Source organism: Aythya fuligula, chromosome 3 (assembly GCF_009819795.1).
Source record: "Aythya fuligula isolate bAytFul2 chromosome 3, bAytFul2.pri, whole genome shotgun sequence".
In the NCBI taxonomy this organism is placed as follows: Eukaryota; Metazoa; Chordata; class Aves; order Anseriformes; family Anatidae; genus Aythya; species Aythya fuligula.
Window position 1 is genome coordinate 11,997,324 of NC_045561.1, and position 19,761 is coordinate 12,017,084.

At 41.8% G+C, this 19,761-nt stretch overlaps 1 protein-coding gene across 2 annotated transcripts in view; it reads left to right on the top strand.

Annotated features, from left to right (window-relative positions):
• Positions 1-19,279, top strand: part of ATL2 (atlastin GTPase 2) — a 39,089-nt gene extending 19,810 nt beyond the window's left edge. The window contains exons 3-14 of one of the 2 annotated variants that reach the window (XM_032184408.1): positions 1,141-1,275; positions 2,688-2,792; positions 3,904-3,954; positions 6,097-6,153; positions 7,159-7,251; positions 7,518-7,656; positions 8,456-8,583; positions 10,895-10,951; positions 12,208-12,279; positions 14,869-15,300; positions 16,662-16,676; positions 16,774-17,362. In XM_032184408.1, coding sequence (XP_032040299.1) covers positions 1,141-1,275; positions 2,688-2,792; positions 3,904-3,954; positions 6,097-6,153; positions 7,159-7,251; positions 7,518-7,656; positions 8,456-8,583; positions 10,895-10,951; positions 12,208-12,279; positions 14,869-15,300; positions 16,662-16,676; positions 16,774-16,881 — 1,392 coding nt within the window. In that variant the 3' untranslated portion in view covers positions 16,882-17,362. Of the gene's footprint in view, positions 1-1,140; positions 1,276-2,687; positions 2,793-3,903; positions 3,955-6,096; positions 6,154-7,158; positions 7,252-7,517; positions 7,657-8,455; positions 8,584-10,894; positions 10,952-12,207; positions 12,280-14,868; positions 15,301-16,661; positions 16,677-16,773 lie in introns of both variants that reach the window. The other variant, XM_032184409.1, reaches the window with a different exon arrangement.
• The last annotated feature ends 482 nt before the right edge of the window (positions 19,280-19,761 follow it).

The following is a 19,761-nucleotide window of genomic DNA, read 5'->3' on the forward strand; positions in this document are numbered from 1 at the left end:
TATATATTACAGCGTAGTGCATGGAGAAGCTTCTCCTTTGACCTCCTTTAAAAGCACACTTTCCTGGCTGGTAATCTTCCCTGGGTGGTCAGGGGCAAATTCTTTAAGAGTGTTTCTGTTCTTCTGTCAGTGTGCTGTGCTCTAGCCTGTAAAATAAAGGCTTTTCCCTAAACCTTCTCTTTACTTCAACTTTTGTCTGTCTACTGCTTTTCCAGGATTTCAGTGTTTGTGTGTATACAGAACAGATGCATCACAGTGAAAGTTCCCTGGAGTGCCCATTCATGCTCCTTACTTCCACAGCACATAAACTGTATTTCTGGGTTATATCTGTTCATATAATGTCTGGGATCTTCTTTGTGAGCCACTGCTCCATGTATTGCCTGTCCTTGAGGAGTGTTAGCTGCAGACTGTACTTGGCTCTGACAGCTTTTCCCAAAGTGGGTGACTTGCCCATAAACTTGTAATGTGTAGGGTGTGTTGACTGATGTGTACCAAACTCTCAACTTGATCTTCTTCCTTGAATCCTAATCACCAAGAAGTATTTGGTCTGTGACTGAAGGAGAGATTATGGATTGTCTGGTCCTTGCCTATTCTTTTTGGCTTCTGCAGGCTGGCAGTGTGAGTCTTGTGCTGGTCTCTGCTAGTGTGGGGGTTTAGATGCTAGGTTCAGCGGTTGACCTAGTTGTGAGAGGGAAGGGATTAAGTCAAGATTAGTTTTTTGTTCCTTTTGGAGTTCTAACTACAAAACCATCCAAGTTATTAATAAATAAACTTTGTGTAAATAAATGAACTTAATAATAGACTTCTTCACAGTGAGGGTGACGGAGCACTGGAACAGGCTGCCCAGGGAGGTTGTGGAGTCTCCTTCTCTGGAGATGTTCTTGAGACCTGAATGCTGTTCACGTGTGCTCTTCAGAGGCTGAAGAGTTGTGTAACTGCTGAAATAGGGTAGACTCCGATGCAAAACTTCCCTGTGGAGCATCCACAACATACAGCAGAGTAGCACTGGGCTTTTAATACTTTATGTAGTGTTGTCAGTCAGCTTGGAGGAAAATGAGGGTGTGCCATGGAAGTCTGCAAAAACACAGCACAGCAAATCTCCTCCTTGGTATTTAATAAGTTTTTCTTCTTGTTTTGTAGACTTCTCCTTGCTGGATAGGTGGAAACACTGAGCCTTTAACTGGGTTTACATGGAGAGGTGGATGTGAACGGGAAACCACTGGCATTCAGATCTGGAGCGAAGTGTTTGTAATTGATAAGCCCAACGGAACAAAGGTAAGTACTTGATTTAAATAGGTGTATGTGGTGATTTTTTGCCTCTGGGTGGATAGCTTTAGTGCCATGGTTTTAATGGAAGCAGTTCAAAGATGCTTTCCTGTGTGTTCAGTAGCTGTGTAATCTGTTTGGAAACCTTCTATCAGTGCAGGTGTGAGTCTTCCTGCTGGTTTAAAAGATTCGGTCTCCAACAATAGTCCCATTCTGAGATTACTTTATTTTGGCAAAGTCTACTTTGTCAAGGCTTATGGGTGGGTTTTCCTGTGGATGTTTTAGAACTGCATTGGCTATAAATACCATGTATAGACAAATGTTGTGATAAGAACAGTTCTAACAAACACTGTTGGTTTTGGGATTGAGTATGTGCTCTAGCTTGTGATTTTGTTCTAGTGAAATGCAGCACATGGCTGTGAGTATTATAAACAGTTTTGGTGTCTTTAAGCCAGTCCTTCTGTGTAGTTTAACAGGTAGCCCGCAAAAAGAAAAGCATGTCTAACAGCAGGGTAAATGGCACAAACTCTACGCTATCAAAACTGTTGAGCATTTTAACTCTAAATCAACCTAACTGCATAGTTTTGATTTTGGGTGTCTATTTTCATGCTGTAACAACTTCTAATGTTGTCAGTAAACACTTGCTCTGTAATACCAGTGCTGTATTCTCAGCTATTTGTGTTCTCCTGAACTGTAAGCTCTTGATTATTTAACTTTCATAGCCTCTGCATTGCTGAGATGAAAAGGAAATATCTGGTGGTTAATATGGGACACTGATCTTAACCAGCTAGTGGTTTAGAGGCCTGTAGAAGGTTTTGTTAAACTTTATACCTAACCAAACAGTTATCTGGCTAAAAAACAGCAGTTGTGAGGATCTGTTTGTGCTTTTGAGAAAATAAAATCACTCATTTGTTCTTGCTTATCAGTCAGCCCTAACTGAAAGAGAAGGGAATTGTAGATTCCAAAGATGGCAATTAGAAATGAAGTGGTCTTAATGATAAGACTTCATCCATCCGTGTCATTCTAGCAGATGGTCAGTGTCACTGCTTTTCTGGAAATAATTAAGACACATTTTAAAACAATCCAGTATAGCTTATTAGAGCTGAGACTGAAGCTCCTCCAGTGAGGAAGAACTACCTTCTACTCTGCTCTGTGCCTTGTTGAGCTGAGGGATGCTATTTCTGTGGGAGAGGGTAACTAATGTAGCAAGGCCAAGGACATAAGGCTGCTGATATGGTTTTGTATTGCTGCTTACTAATCTGTAGGTGTGCATAAATGTGTGTGCAGGGAGCTGGCTAAGGTTTAATAAATAGGTAGGGAAGCAGAGAGATGCTCTACTTGAAACAGAATTTAACCCAATGACCTGGAGTTTGAAAGTGTAACAACTTGGTTAACTGTTGCTGCTCTTCAAAACTCTCTAGGTTGCTGTACTACTCATGGATACCCAAGGTGCCTTTGATAGCCAATCCACTATCAAAGACTGTGCAACGGTTTTTGCTCTGAGCACCATGACGAGTTCTGTCCAGGTGAGAATACCTGTGCTGGCCAATAATGACAGCTGTAGGAACCCTCTTGCTCAAGTATGCAAAGAGTCTCTCTCTAGCCATGCTTAGAAAGTTCGCCTGCGTATTTTCCTCCAGCTATTACTGAAGATTTCACATTTAATGTCCCAGTTTTCAGTGTTATATAGGTAAGTTTCTCTGGAATCAAGGTCATTCAAGGCCAAGCTGGGTTAAATTGCTGACTGAACTGGGGAATTCCAAACAAAAATGGCAAAGTAGCAACTGCTTCTATGCAAATGTAGTACAGAAGCTTTAGAAGACTTTAGATGACAAAACTAAGGGTGAAACTACACTTATCTGTTAAATGTACGTCTGCTGCTACTGTTAAACTCCTGACGATTCTCTTGTGCTATGCCCAGTACTCCTTTTAGGCTTGTGTCTTGATGTGCAAGAAGTAAGCAGGTTTTTAAGGGATGTCAAGTGACCTTGTTCAGACATACTGCTGTGAACTGTGATGTTTTAGTATGTAGAACACTGCCTATGCCTTGCCCTGTCCCCCTGCCCCTGTTGTTCCTGTGATTAGGACAAGTTATGGGTTATTGATACATCTTTGAGTTTACTGCCGTTCAGTATTGGTTGAACTTATTGAAGCTGTTGTGAGCACCCTGGGGAAAGCCCAACTTCTCCAGGAAGATTTGGAAGCAAAAAAACTGGTGAACTACCTGCTCAGCTGTTCCCGTGTCAGAGGTGATGCTGCTAGATCACTGAGTCCTGGAGCATTTAGATTTGAGGATGACAGATAGGTATGTCCTTCTCAGTCCTCCTCTCACACCCATATGATGATTTGAAGCACTCGGCATTACTACTAGATCTCTTTACAGCTTGCTTCCTTGGAAGGATGATCTGGGAAGGATTAGGGTGGCCAGCAGTGATTTTTGTCCCTTCCACTTGGTATAGGGAGTGACTTTTTTGAGATGCCTTCTTTGATACTGTTCTAGAGGCTGGCTTTCAGGTAGTTAAATATTTCTGGAGGTGGTAAAAAAAAAAAAAAAAAAACCACTCAAGATGCCTAACAAAGGCTGCATGAAGATAAGGGTTTCAAATTGCATTTTAATTCCTTTACTGTCTCTTACAGGTATACAACTTGTCCCAGAATATTCAGGAAGATGACCTTCAACACTTGCAGGTAAGAATATGCTGAATTTATATTAAGCTGTTTCTGAATTAACAGTCTGGAAATTGTTCTTGATTTTACTACTAATGTAACTGTGATTTGAGAGCAGCTTCCTACTTAATATAAAACATGAAAGCTGACCTGATACTAAAACTAGTTCGGCCTATTAAAACGTTATTTGCATCAACATCTGTGATGCTTCCTCTTTGCCAGTGTAGATGTAAAATAGCATAAGCTCCTAATTTGGTGAAATCTTAAGTCTAGTCTGGTCTGTACATTAGAAAGTCTCTGGTCTCTATGTAAGAAATTCCAAAATTCCTGAAAGGATTAGAATGGGAAATGATTTATGAAAGCACATAAGACACTTCCCATGTTTCTTCTTTTTCCCTAACGTAAGAAGACAGATAGTGTTTCATAACTAGCTTCTGTAGAAATTTGGGAGCTTGTGTCATGGCAGGAAGATTATCTTCCACTCAGGAACCTTCTCTAGTTTTTCATCTGAAAAACTTTTACAGTCTCATTTTTGCCTAGAAACAAGAGCAGATGAGAGTTGTCTTCTCACTACTGTGGAGTTTTCATCCTCTAATGGAACATTGTGATCAAAGGCCACTCAATTCTGGCTTCATATGAATGGTGTAAGAGCCTTATCTCCTTAAGTTAAAATCTGTAGCTTCAAAGGCTAGCTTGTGTATTAACAAATATCTGCCTGTGCTCAGGCCACGACCTCGTCACAGCTTAAAACTGTTTTACATGTCCTCTGATTGAAAGGACTTCTGTCTTGTTCAGTGCTGCTAAAGACTGGCTGCCAATACTGGAAGTAGAAATACACTAACTCAACATAATCTTGTGATGCTGTTCTCAGTTAACAGCATTGTATCACTGGACCAAAACCAAACAAAGCATACAGGGAAAACAAACACCATTTAAAAAAAAAAAAGGTTTAGTAAATTATTTGAAAGGTAGACTTTCCTGATCACCCTGATCCTTCAACAATCTCAGTGCAGTCTGAATGGAGTGTTCCCTTTCTTTTATAGTAGATGGGATTTGAGGGAAGAAAGGGAGGAGAAGGGCAATAAGTAAAAGTAAATGCTTTTGTTCCCTGCCCACTGAAGGTGGGAACAAGGAATCATGGTCTGAGGGAAGGAGATATTATTCTGAAATACTCTTACTCTTTGGCTGCATATTTTCCATGTAGGAGGGAATGGAGTGAGGTGGTAAGTTAAGATCTCAGGAACAAGCCACTCATGGGTGTGCTCGACCTCTTCAGAGCTTCTTTGTGCTCAGGGTGACAAGGGCTTGGAAGTTAACTTGTGTCAAATTAGTCTTGTAAGTTTTCAGATGCTCTTGTAACTGACACAGGGGAAACTGTCCTTTCAGCCACGGACTTTTTTTTCCTGAGGTGTCGAGGGATGAGCTTTAATGCAAAGGAACAGTTACCTTGTTCTAGAGGGCTTCCTTCATCTCACTCTCCAAAGTTTATAAAGGGGCTTGTGAGGTACCCTCACCTGACAGCGTTAAACCTGGTTGAAACAGCCAGCATGTGATTTTTTTGTTCTCATGGGTTTGCTGGCCCACTTAGTCCAGTGAGGAAGAATGCTGCTTTTAGCATTAAAGATGCCTGAAAGCAACCAGGCAAAGACAGCTAGCGCTTTTCTTCTGCTGAAGAGAAAGAACAATTATGAGTTAAGGTCACAGGCTGAAGCAGAGATCTGGGAAGCTGCTGAACTTGGCTAGAGCTGAGGTACTAGGCATTGAAACGCAAGCCAAGTTCCTTGAGATTTCCGGGAATAAATTTTTTGTAGGAAGTAAGGGGGCAAGTGTTAGACAGGCGTACCTCCTTAGCCGAGGTGATGAGTGTTGGAAACTGCCTGGCTGAGAGACGCAGTCAGCTTTCCTCTGAGAATAGCCCACTGGCCACCCACTTAGAGCCCCGGTGTAGTGCCAGTTCTGGAGTGGCAATGTGAAACCAGCGGGAATTGTCTCCTCCTTGAATTTCACTGACCATTGGCGTACTTGTTCTTGAGCTGCACTGACCACTCTAGATCCGTAATACAACTTAAGATTGAATGCATTGTTATCTAGTGACATAAAGGATTCTTACAGTAGAAGACTGTTTTCTGTGTGTCACCCTTACGCTCTTCTTTTTTTTTTCAGTTGTTTACAGAATATGGAAGACTAGCTATGGAAGAAATATACCAAAAGCCGTTTCAGGTAACTGTGTGTTGAGTCTAAGCAATTGAATGTGTAGAAAATTATCTCAGGATAATTATGAAGAGAACTTAGTTGGGCTGAAGCCAGTCTGTTAGTCTGTTTTTTACGAGACTGGTTTTCCTTCTCTGTCACTATGTTTCTTGGCAAAAACAGTAGAAGAATGCTTAAGATGATCATATTTTAGGCAACTATAGCTTTGTGCCTGGGTTTTAAGCACAAAGGAAGCGTCAAGTGATGCACTGAATTCAAGGAGAAAGTTTCATGTTTCCTTCCCTTCCTAACTCATTTCTTCTTGAGATGTGGTTGGTCTTTGGTGCGTGGTTCTGAATATAGGTCATATGGCCTTGAAGAAATTGAGGGACGTTGCATTTTCATTATTTGAAGCATTAATGGCTACAGTATTTGAATTTTCCAGAACTGCTAGCGTCTCCTGACTATTTCCTAGGCTAGAGGAGAGTTTGAGGCTTCTTCTACTTAGCGGAGACAAGGACTGAGACTTCTCCAAACCCGAATTATCAGATGATTCTTCTTAACCTGTAATGCTACCAGCAGTGAGTTTTTGAGACTCTCGTGTCTCTAGAATATTCACCCTGCAACTGTGAGCCCTTTATGTTCCTGTGATTGGCCCAGGCAAGATGGTGTCTTCTTCAAGCACCTCATCTCAGATAAGATTAATGTCAAGGTTTGTTCTCTGTCTTCAGCTGACAGGAGGAAACAACCATGTTTAATCCTTCTGGGGTAGTAAAAGGCAAACCCATGGAACAGGGAAGCTCTCTTTTTGAGATGCTGAAGTACTTCCTTTCAGATAAGGAGCAAGTTGCACTTGTGTGTATATTGGTGTATTTTTCTTAAAACTAGCAACTACTTGCACCACAAAACTACAAAGCTACTTAATTTAGAATAGCCAAGTTTAGAATTTTTAAAAATTTCAAACAGCTACGTGTGATAGTTCTTGACCTTAGGAATGATGCAAACCATTCACCCCTGTTGTTCTTCCTTTTACAGACACTAATGTTCTTAATTAGAGATTGGAGTTACCCCTATGAACATGCATATGGTTTGGAAGGAGGAAAAAAGTTCCTAGAGAAAAGATTGCAGGTACGTTATGTCTAGTAGTCCTACTCTGATCTAACTTAAGTGACACCTCATTGTCAAGATAGTGATGCACAATGATCTAGCTCTTAAAATGCTTGTGATGTTTCACTTATGCAGGGTTCTTGGGTTTAGAACTCTACATCTTTAACATCTTTAGGTTCAGAAGTAAGTCTAAACACACTTGTGCTCTTACTGCTTTCAAGCTGGTATTTAATCTTGAGGTACTGCAAATCTGTATTAGCAGCTCTTACACCTCTTTTTTTCTTCAGGTAAAGCAAAACCAGCATGAAGAGTTACAGAACGTAAGAAAGCATATTCACTCCTGTTTCAGTAACCTTGGCTGTTTCCTGTTGCCCCACCCTGGTCTTAAAGTTGCAACAAATCCAAATTTCGATGGGAGGTTGAATGGTAGGAAGCTTTCCATTGTGTTTCTTGATTCAGATCACTGAATTCATTTTCTTTTTATCATAGAAGTTAAGCACTGAAATAGTTGGCCATTGAAATGCTTGATTAGAAAAGTGTAGGGCTAAAAGGTGAAATGATAGAATCTAGAAATGCGTATTGTGTGTTCTTGGTTTAAAGGTAAGATGGAATGGATATCTTTATCTGGATGTTGATTGTAATCTTGATTAACTTGAGACATCCCTAAAGGTCATATAATAAGGATTCTAAAGAAAAATAAAGGTTTCAGACGTGAGCGTTCATAAAATGTAGACTTTCCTTTCTTGTTATTGAAAGGCTTTTCTGTAACAACTCTCAAAAGCAAAGGTCAAAAGCTAGAATGACTATAAAATAGCTGTAGGCTTCTGCCACCGCAAATTGCGAAGCAGTTGGGATTCTTACAATTACTGCCTTTCCCCCAATAGAGAGAATATATCAGAATGGCAAAGGCTGAAAACAAGATTTTTGCAGCAGTTTCCCACTGACAAGTTCTGTGGGACAGATCTGTGGGTTTGTGCAAGGTGTTGGTGTAATAGGGAAAACGCACTTTGAGTACTACAAGGACTACAGAGTTCTGTTCTCTGTTGGAATTTAATATTTCAAGAGTAAATAGAATTTACTGAAGCTATAGTATGTATTTAAGCCTTTAAATATTTTAAAAATGCAGTTAAGGCTTGTGATGGTATTTTGAGGGGTTATGGGTTGTCAGTGTTCCTTTGGGAAACAAAAGATTAAATACTAACCACTGTTTTCTGACTTTTACTAGATATAGATGAGGATTTTAAGAAAGAACTACGGAATTTGGTACCGTTACTGCTTGCCCCTGAAAACTTGGTAGAAAAAGAGATTAGTGGATCCAAGGTGACCTGTAGAGATCTTGTAGAATACTTCAAGGTAAGCAAACTTATGCTAATTATTTTTGTTAATGGCTTAAAAGAAAGTATTCTAATTTTAGGGCATGTTCTTCCCAGAGAAGATGAGGGTATCTAGGCTGACATTCACTGATCAGCTCAATTTTGTGTTCATTTCATTACTGTTTCCAGAACTGGCACACAGCTTCCTGACAGTGTAGCTCTTTTCCAGACTACTATTGGCAAAAGAGTGCTTTTTATTAGTTTGTAAATAAGCTAAAAATACTTCAAGCTCTATTAGAGATTTTTTTACTCTTTAGAAATTGTTTTCTTTTTTTTTAAGAGGGTTTTTGTATACAGATAGTAAACCAGCTCTTAAACTTCTAGATATGCAGTAAAAACATCAGATATTTTTTCTTCCCCTCCAGTTTTTTTTTACTTGTAAGGAAGATGCTTTTTAAACACTTGCATGTGTAACAACATTTCATGCTATAAAATATTTGTGGATACCTGCAGCTGTTAAACTCCTGAGCTGTTCTGGTATCATGGTGACACCAGCAGTAACGTGATAACATAATCCCTATGTCACCAGGAATTGGTCTGATGTGTAGCCTTTTTTTTTTTTTTTGAATTAGAATGGCTTAAACAGTTGGTTCTGTACAAGAAAGTAGCATTCCTCAAGGCATTAATTTTGCATTGCTTCTTCTGAGTGTGAGCGTTGGAGGCAGGACAGAGCTGATGTTATGAAAGTAGTTATGCAAGGGGTGAATCTGAGACCAGAACTCTTAACACTTGTAAAAGGATTTCTTTATTTTGCAAATGAAAGGCATGATGTGGGATGCAGAAGTCGTGGCTACTCTAAGGATGAAATCCTCTCTGGAGCTCATATGCTCAGTCTCTGTATTTACATGGCTGCATATCACTTCTTGTTCCATTTTCTTATGTAGTAAGGCTCGATCCCATATGGTGCAGGGAGTGCATGTTCAACAGCAGTTTAGGAAGGAGTGCACCCTAAAACTGAGTGTGACATTGCAGCTATTGAAAAGCTGCCTGATTCACGTTGCAGTAGCCAGTCTGGGATCTGCTAAGCAGGGTGCTGTGGGAACTCAGTAGTTGCATAACTGAAGAGAACTGCTCCCTTGTGACTGTGGATCTAAAGCTGAGATCGTGAAGCCTGAGTTGGAAACCGGAGGGTTTTTACTCAGAGGAAATAGCTACAGAATCAAGGAGGGTGTCCTGGGAGCAGAGTCCTGTTTAATGGTTTTTGTAGGTTGTCCTACCACCTAGAGCAGAAGGTATGTAGGGATCCTGATGACCTTGTTCTCATCTCCTCTAGGGAGAAAATCTTCAGGACAGAGGCTTGTAGACAAGCTGGGGGGAGAGCAGTAGCAGTGTCTCTATGGGGCTGTTCATGGCATGGCTTTGTTGGTTTAACCTGTCCCAAGAACTGTGCTGTAGGACGTGGGCCATCTTGTGGGCTGGAGGAGATACATGAAGGATGTTCTCTTCCAGCCTTGGGGAACCATGGTGAAAGAAAGCACCCGAGGATTGGCAGGGTGCGGAACAGAGGGACAGCCTGCCTACTTGGCTTCCAGTGGTGTTTTGGCAGTTCAACACTGTGTATGTTCCAAGGGAATTCCAAGGGAACAAGGCATGGGGAAATAAATTATGCTTTTTGGCTGTTTGGACAGACCTCTTGCCAGAAAGTCTGTGCAAGTTGGTTGTCTTCATGGTTTTGGAAGAGGGCTCCCTGCCTAGCAAAGACCTTCTAATGCATTTGAGGGAGCGGAAGGCTGTTGCCAAACCTGTCACTTTTTTGAGATAGTGGCTGCATCTCCTCAAGGTACTCCCCAACTTTGCCAGGCCCCAGCCTCAAGTGCACAGCCCTTACTTATGGAAGGCATGGAAACTTGTATTTTGAAGTGGAAGAAAGTCTGAAAGTGAACACATGCACAGACCAAACTCAGTGGCTTATTGGTGCCTGCACAGAAAGCAAGCCTGTCAGCAGCTATTGAAAGAGAACCGCTTTGATAGAGGGATGAACGACTTATTTTAATACTGATGGAAGCACGTTAATTGAAATGCTTTGTGAAAGTATTGCTTCTGTTTACTAAAACTGGAGATAATAAGGATTTCATGTTAGGCTTTGGGAAAGTAAAGGAGTTAAAACACTGGGGGTAAATGGGTGAATGCCAGACCTGTATGTGTGGAGAAACTTGATTCATTGAATGCTTACCATTATTACAAAGTAATGACTTCTGAGCTCTTTGTTATGTTATCCCTTTTCTCTCCCTCTCCTCAATCATAAATGCTTAGGAAAAAGAAACCTCTTTTTTCTTATTTATTCCATTTAGGCTTACATTAAAATCTATCAAGGAGAGGAGCTACCTCACCCGAAGTCTATGCTGCAGGTATTTTCTTTTCTTTCAAATAACCTGATAGAAAATGTGTATTTCATAAGCCCTGTGCAGTTGAAGGTCATGAATGCTGTGAGTCTGTAGTTCCTGCACAGAGCTGTAGCTCTTGAAGGAGCTGTGTGCTGTGAAAGCAGACTGAACTGTGTAGCCTGGGCACACATTTCTTTCCTCAGTCCCATCCCCCAAATGGAGCAGAGGGTATAACCGATTGCTTTCTTTTTAACTGCTTCAATTTCAAGCATGTTTCCTGTAACTTGCTCTTCTGTCAGTATCTTTCAGACTTTATTCGCAGGGCTTTTGGTGCAGCAAACAGAAAGGAAAAAGCGTAAAGTCATGTAGCTAATATCACTGTCTAAGTGTTGGGCTCCTTTATTGCATGTGTGGGTTGTTAGGTTGGATAAGTACACTGAGTTAAGGCCTGTATCTTCTTTACATCTTCTCTGGATCAACCCAAAAATCAGCTTTAAAATGATCTGAACACAAACTGATTGTGCAAAGCTCTGTGTTGAATCCTTAAATTGCTTGGGTTGAAGAATTTTCATCCAACTGTGGACTCCAGGACTGGTTTTAACGGTTTCATATTTATAAGACTCTTTAAATTAAGATTCCTGTGTCACTTCATTAAGATAAGAAGGATGAATAAACAGCCAGAATGGAGTCAATGAACCAATTCTTTAGACTTTGGCAGGAGGAATGGTTCAGAAAACTTGTCACAGTGAAACAAAGGCTGCTATCATTTCTTCCAATTAACATGCCATAGATGTGTCTGTGAGATACAGAAGATGCCATCTTGCAGGATGAGCTAGAATAACTGTCCTGGACACAACACAGGTTGAAAGGTGCCTTAAGTCCTTACAAATTCTGACGCCAAAACTGCACATAATGCAGGAATATTGGCTCGCTTCTTTCTTCACAGGTAGTGACATATCAGGATTAACATTTAGTAATTTAGAGATCCTTACTTGCTTTTTAACAGTAGAACATTCAGAAGAGATTGCTCATGATGGCAAGTCTGTACAAGCACGTGGGATTTTGTCTGCAGCTGCCCTAGAAAGCCCCAAACCCCCTTTCTTCTAGTCGCTCTGTTTTAGTATCTATCATTAACCTTCTTTTGTTCATGTGGGGCATTTTCTTGGCAATCGAAGTCCTTGGTAGTCCTTGGTGGTTGTGGGGTGTGTTGGGCAGTGTAACTACATGTGTGTAACTTGCTGGTGATGCTGTAGTGATACGTGGTGCTCAATGTTTTCTAGGCAACAGCTGAGGCGAACAATCTTGCTGCTGTGGCAGGAGCAAAAGACTTGTACAGCAAAGGCATGGAGCAGGTATGATAACTTCTGTCTGCATGCGAATACGGGCCTTCAGTTTTAGTGTTATGTTTGGTGTTGGCTGTGAGCATATTGATGGGGAAAAGTAGCTTAGGCTCCAGGACGTGTTTTGTGTCCTCTGCACTGAGGTTAGGTGTCTGCAGAAAATCCAGGATTCTTTGAGATGTAAACTGGTGAGGAGGTGTGGGAATGGGAGGTCAATATACCACCTGCTAATTCCTCCTGTTGCTCTTAAAGATCCTGTAATGCGAAATGTGCAGACAGGTGAGGAGATGCGTGGTGGGTCAGGGTAGACCCAAGGGTAGAGTTCTAGGATGGCTTCACACTTTTGAATAGTGGTTATTCACTAGCTGTCCAATGTGTGGATTAAAATCACCCCTTTTTAAAAACAAACAAAAACTTTAATCCAAAAGCTATTTTGTCTGGAAAAAAAATATGCGATTTCTTACTCGCTTCTTCTCTTGAAGGTAGTGACTTACACCACTCCAAGCTGAATGCCTGGATGGACTTCACCCTTTGACTTCCTGGTGTTAGCAATGTTTTATCATGGCAAATTCTGGAAACAGTTGCATGTCTTGCAGAGCTTAACAAGACTATGCTTATTTAGAAACTCTACAACAGGACCAGTGGGTTTAAATGTGAAATCACATGGGTGATAACATGCCACAAACAGAGCTCCCCATTAACTGGGCTAATTCTGGTCTTAATGACTGAAGTAGCTTTCAGTTTTGAAGTTAGATTAAGACCTAATGCTAGTGGCAGGCTAGCCAGCTTCAGTTGTTAGCAGGCTGACTTGAGAATGCTGGTGTAGAGGGATTCCTTCATTTGTTTCCATTTTTGGAAAATCTCTTTAAAATAACTAATGGGTTGCTTCTATTAAAAAAAAAAAAAGGCTGAATTGTTTCCTACCTTGACTCTTTACTGGCTGTTGAGATACTGTACTCAAAAGGCTTCTTACATGGGGTAAGGAATAAACAGAAACAGACGTGCTCTCAAACAGACTTTGTTTCCATAGTAATTTTCCCCAGTATTGTGTATATTTTTGTGTCACTGTAGAGTGTAGCATAGATAAAAACACAAATGTCTTAAATCAACTTCTATCCAGATGTCTCAGTGTTCTTAATGTGACATGACTTTGAAAGTTCTGTTTTAGGAACATCACTTAAGACTGGATTATGTATGGGTATTTCTTACTGTACTGAGTTCTACTGGTGAACAAAAGCCCTCTTCTGCTGAGTGTGCATAAACAAAATACTCTTCCCCTGATGATCTTAAATGTGAGGAACAACAGGTGCAGGCGCACAGAGCATGAGAACAGTGGTAGTATTTGTGTGGCAAGCGGTGGTCTTGATACATCAGAAGCTCCTAGTGTTTCAGTACTCTGACCAATGTGCAAAAACAGTTTTGGAGGTTGAGAGACCTGTTTTCCAGGGAGTTTTGCCAGGTACAGAGAACTGTAATAAGGAAAAATCAGACAGGTGCTTGTTAAACTTCATCAGGGGGCAGCAGGTGGGGTGATGGTTTCAGGATCCCGTTGCTTTGAAGCAGCTAGTCAGTGAAGCCATGCAACTTGTGAGGCAGAAAGGGTATCCTGTGCTCTGAGAAAGCGATCTTTTCAGTGCCCTGCTGAAGGGGAAGCAGCAGGAGGAGGTTAAAGGTGGTGTGCTCAAGACACAGGATGACAAGCACTGCCTTGTGGCAGGAGAGGAAAGGCTGTGGTGTGACATCATATGGAAAGAATCTTCAGTCTTTAGACATGGACCTTTACAGTCAGACTCAGAGTTGGAGCTGATCTGAGCAGTTGGGACCTTTGGCCTAGGTAATCACTAATCATAGTCCATAAGAGGTCAGACATCAGTGTTACAGAGAAGTCATCATTGGAGTCTAACCATTTTCATACCCATGCTGATTTAGGGAGAGGAAGATGGTGGGTGTCCACATCACAGGTATCTGAGTCCATGGTCTCTTCCCTTCAGCAGAAACATTCTCTCACAAGTTGAGCTGAATCAAGCCTAGAGGACAGTCTAGGGAAGAACAGGCTAAAGATGTCAGCAGCTAGTTCTTGTTTATTCATATCACCTGGTAAGTTCCCTGGGACCTGCAAGTGGCAGCAATAAGCAGGAAGTTGCTGAGTGTGCAAAATCTACCTCACTGGTGTTCAAGTTCAGCAGTGAACCTCGTGCTGAGGTGGGTGACATGGTGTGAAAAGCTGAGGGGAGGGCTTCAGAGCGCTATCTAACCTTCCTCAAGCCAAGCTTTGTCCGCCTTCTGGTGTTCCTTATTTCACCTTATAACAGGAAAATATGTTGTGGTTGCTCTCCTCTCCTGGGCTTGCCCAAAGGGATGGACTGAAAATTTTAGTTCTGTCATATGCTATGGCTTCATATCTTAACAGACAGATAAGGCTCTTGCTGAGCCGTGATGCACAGAACCTTTGGCTGCTTCCCTTGGGATGGGACTCTAGACCTTAAAGAGCCAAGGAAGTTGCAGGAGGTAGTCTGCTGGCTTGAGAGGTGGGCAGGTTTGTTTTCAGTACAGCCCAAGATATTTGGGATGCGCTGACACCACCTCTGATTGTTCCTACAGATCTGTGGAGGAGATAAGCCTTACATTGCCCCGGCGGACCTCGAGCGGAAGCACCAGGATTACAGAGAATCGGCTGTCAGGCAGTTCTGCTCGGTGAAGAAGATGGGAGGGGAGGAGTTCTGTCGGCGCTACCAGGAACAACTCGAGACGGAAATTGACGAGATCTATGCAAACTTTGTGAAGCACAACGATGGCAAAAACATCTTTTATGCTGCTCGTACCCCTGCCACTCTATTTGCAGTCATGTTTGCCATGTATATAACCTCAGGACTGACTGGGTTCCTTGGTATGAACTCCATAGCTACCCTGTGTAATCTCGTGCTGGGGATAGCTCTTATATCCTTTTGTACTTGGGCATACGTTAAGTACTCTGGGGAATTCAGAGAAGTTGGAACAGCCATTGATCAGATCGCTGAAGCTATATGGGAACAGGTTGGTATTCGTTTTCATGAAAAATCTTTCCTTGAGCAAACATATCAAATAGTTTCTGCTCAGTGTTGTGAGTAAAAGCTGGTCTAGAGTTAAGGGAGGACACTCGTTCTGCTGCAGGGAAAATCAGGTCAGGAGTACAACCACTCTGCAGTGTTGTCCCACAGAAGGAATGTTAAACCAGGAATGTTACTTAAATACATGTGTGTATGTGTTACATAAAGGCTTCACTAGCTTTGCTAGGTGCTTGGATGGTAAGAGTGGAGGGATTTGTTAGAAGTCATACTACTTCTTGGGGCAGAGAATTCTGCTTTCAAAGGTAAGTTTAAAGTGGCAAACTTGCACTATGGATGTGGTGTGTAAAGTACTTCAAGAAATGTGGAAGGTGGAAACATTGCCCTTCTTCACCTCACCTGATAGTGTGACACTGGAGGACTAATTAGGCCTCAAAGAAAACTGGATGATGAGTAACCAGACTAACGTGCAGTAGCTGCTATGAGAGGATGTGCAACAAGTTTCTTCCTCTGGGAAGACTTGTGTATTCTGTGACCCTTCAAGTGGTGCAGTTGGTGCTACTGCTGTTACAAGAAACACATGCCAGTCAGGTTAACCCCTGAAAGAAGACTTCAGTGTGAGAGAACCGAAGGCCTCTGTACAAAGATTTTGCCTGAATCCAGGTGACGTAGCTGTCCTAGTACAGCCGGTGTGGAGAGCTCCTGACCAACTCTTCTGAGTAGCTTTTCATTTTTCTCACTAAAATAGGTTCTACAAGGTGTTAAGCAAATAACTAACTGGAGACTTCTATACTGCTACAGTCTTCCACATCTGAAAAGTGACTTTGTTCCAGATGAATTCTAGGCAGTGGTACACTAAACTTGTCTGTGAACGACTGTGTAAGGTTATGAACTGCCATGTAAAGTAACTGGAGAGACAAAATGGATTTCATAATAAGAAATTGAGCATCAGGTACTAAAATTTGAGTTGCAGCCCTTGACTAGTGGTTAAAATTGAGGCTCTTCTTTACCACCGTAGCTTCTTGCTTTGCATCTCGGGGTTGAAGAGCACTGCAAGAAAAATGGAAGGTGTCAGCTGGATGTGTAGTGCTCACTGTGATAGCACTACTGCTGTAGGATATCTGGAGCATGTAGGGTTTAATTTGATTTTTGGCCTTCCCTGAGATGAGGGAGAACTTGGTTATGGCTTCTTATGGGCCAGAGGAAGGTGTTCTCCAAAAGAGCTTGCTGGTGGTATTGTTACAGTTACACCACACTGATAATGGGCAAAGCAGCTACAGATTCTGGTCCGAGTCTCTTGCATTGTTGTTCTTGCTATTGATTTTTCTTTCTTTTCCTTCCATGCTTCAGAGGAATCCCAGGAAGGTAAGAAGCTACTGGTGATCTTTTTTCCTGACCTTGACTGCCTTTTTCTGCTGCTTTCTAAGAGCCAGTTTCCCTAACAGCTCAATTCATGTTTTAGGTGTTTTCCAAACTCTTTGAAGTCCTTAGATGCCGAACGATTCGCCGTGCTCTTACATCAGTGCCGCGACAGCGACTCTCATCCAACAATAACAAGAAGAAAAACTAGCCAGTGTTTTTAACTTTCTTTCTGTATCTGAAGTGTTCACACTTACACATATAGGACAATAAGCTGGACCGTCTGGGCCGGTCTGCATAAATGCTGTAACCATACCAGACTGATGCTGCATATAGGGTATGGAATTGCACATCCATCTTCTAGGAACTATAAAGTGGTTTGAATTCAGAGAAATACTGCTGTATAGGAGGGATATCACTTGTGTTTATAGCATGTGGCTGATTTAACCTCATTACCGTAGCAGCAAAACTCATTTCTCTTTCAGTTCATGTCAGTTTGTTTCAGACTTCAGCATTCCAAGTTTTTTCATTATTTTGAGTCTCATCTTTTTGTATGCGTTTATATTTTCTTTTCCTTGGTTACATCATTTTTTTTGTTTCTTTGCACATTTCTCATTCCACAGGTGTTGAAGCCCATGAGTGATAATTTGGTGGAGGATCATATGAGACAGTCTGTTAAAAACTCTATCAAAGCAGGCCTGACCGAGCAGGTGTCTCACCATGCCAGACTAAAGACAGACTGACAGTTCATCTCCTCTTCAACTCTGCCCTCTCATCTTAGACATGCTTGCTGTACCATGAGAACTCAATAAAAAAAAAATAAAAAATAAACCAAAGTTTACAATCAACTGTAGAAGTAGTTTAGTGTGACTGGCTTCACAGATTGCTGCCATCACCTGGGGAGAGTAAGTTTGTCAGTGCTCTGCTCCTGAGACAAACTGGTGCCATGGAGACCGCTGGGGTGGGAGGGAGGGGTGCGTGTTTTTAAGTATAGTCCTGGTGAACTGTGCATGTGTGCGTTTTGGGGAGTGTGTGGGGGAGGCATTTTTTCCCCCGGTGTTTGAGTTGATGCAGTTTCTGGCTTACAGTGGGGAGCCTGTCCTCTGCAGGAGGTAATTTCAGGGAAGTAGCAATCAGACCCACCTGAAGGGTGCTGTCACCAGATGTACCTAGCTCTGCCACGTCCCCTTGCCACCTCTAAGGCAGGAGTTGTTCTGTGTGTCGAGTTGGTGAAGCCATTAGAGCCACTCCGTTGCAGTATGTATCTTGCTTTACTGCCTTTTGTACCAGTGTTACACAAATGCATGTATTGGTTCCTCACGCCGCGGATGGCAGGAGTAGCTGGTGAGGGAGGCGGTGGGTCAGAGCATACGGTGTCTTGCCTTGAACTTGCAGACCTGGTCCCGAGGGAGGTGCATATCAGAACTGAGCTGTCTTTTTCTGCAGTTTAGCCTTCATGTATATAATATTGCCATTAATTCTACTGGGGGAGAAATTCCATCCAAAAACGTTGCCTACAGCTACCAAGCAATGAGTTAGGATTGTCTGTACAGTGTGTTTAGTTTTTATTTTTTAAGAAATCACAGATAGGGCATGTATATGAAATATAAATATATAAATACGATTTTGTATCAAAGTTTTGTAGTTTATGGCAAAACCTGGTTCTGTGGTAGCTAAGTGCAGTCCCTGTAAAGGAATGTTTGTGGCTCATGTAAATGTGTGAATGCATCAACAATTTGAAGTTTTTTGATATATTTGTGATATTTACCTGCCTTGAGCACTGCAATCTCTCACCCCCTTGGGAAAATCAGTGGGAATGTTTGTTGTGAAACTCTTGTCCTCTGTTGCATTTTAAAGTTATTTCCTGTAATTTATTTTCAGTACATGATTAAAATCAGTTGTGTATATATGAAATTAAATTCGTGCTTATTTTTAAAAGATGTTTAAGTATGTATTCTACTACATAAACTATGTCAAATACTTATCCTGACAATTATGTAAACAGATTGTCTATTGTACTTCATAGCTTTCTATTGAAGCTGATGTTTCTCTCATGCTTGTCTCTGAAAGATGACATTTGTCTAGCTCATATCCCCTCCCTGTTTAGGAAAACTTTCTGCTCTTCTAAAGCACGCTTCTTGACTTGTGGAGTTGTGTCAGCTTCTGCCCTCCGACAATTGTATCGTTCTGAAATCTTGTTACAGGATCTGTTTTCACTCTTGACTAAGCATCAACTAAGGCGTTTTCAGATGTGTGGAGTACAAGGGCAGCTAAAGAGTTAACTGCTGTAGTTTCAGCTGGAAATGACTGTGTGCAATAGCTTGTATTTCATTTTTTTCTTCATTCCGCAGTAGTAAAAATTTCCATCAATGTTTGAGCTTCATCAGGCTCCCCTCTCATCAGGGAGGGAAATCATCTGTTTAGAACTAAAGCAATTGCACTGTGACTTTTGTACCCTAAGGAGCTTCTAGGGAGCGGTGGTTGTTACCTGATTTCCAGAGATTAGGGCTCAGCTCCAGGTGAATGATGCTGAAGATGAGGTAGGAATGTTGCATTTTATGGTATCTTTAAAACTGTACAGATTAAATACCGTTATTTAAACAATCTAATGCTTTGGTGCTGAATCTCTTTTCCTTATTAGTCAAAAGACTGAGGAGGCGTGTAGGATGCTTGCCCTGTACCTTCCTGGAGAATGCAAGAAGTTTGTCAGCTGTGAGGCTGCGCTGTGCCCTGCAGTGATGGTGAGAGCAGAACCCTGCCCAGGGGTGACCCTAGTGAGGCTGCAAGACTTGACCCAGACTCTACCCTGTCAGCATCAGAGGACTGATGGTGGAAGGGAGTGGGGAAGGGGAGAATTCTGAACCCTGTGCCAGGAAGCTATGAAATGAATGCTTAAAGGCACAGAGAATGGTAGGGACAATTGTCATCCTTCCCCCACTGCCCCAGGTTCCCATTCTGAAGGTTTAGGTTAGTCATTTAGTGTTAGGGGGCTTGTCTGCATGCATACACAGAGCACAGGATTCTCCTGCTGCTGTGGCCGAAGGGATGTGAAACCTATCATGGTGTTACAGTAGGGGCTCACTGCAGAGTG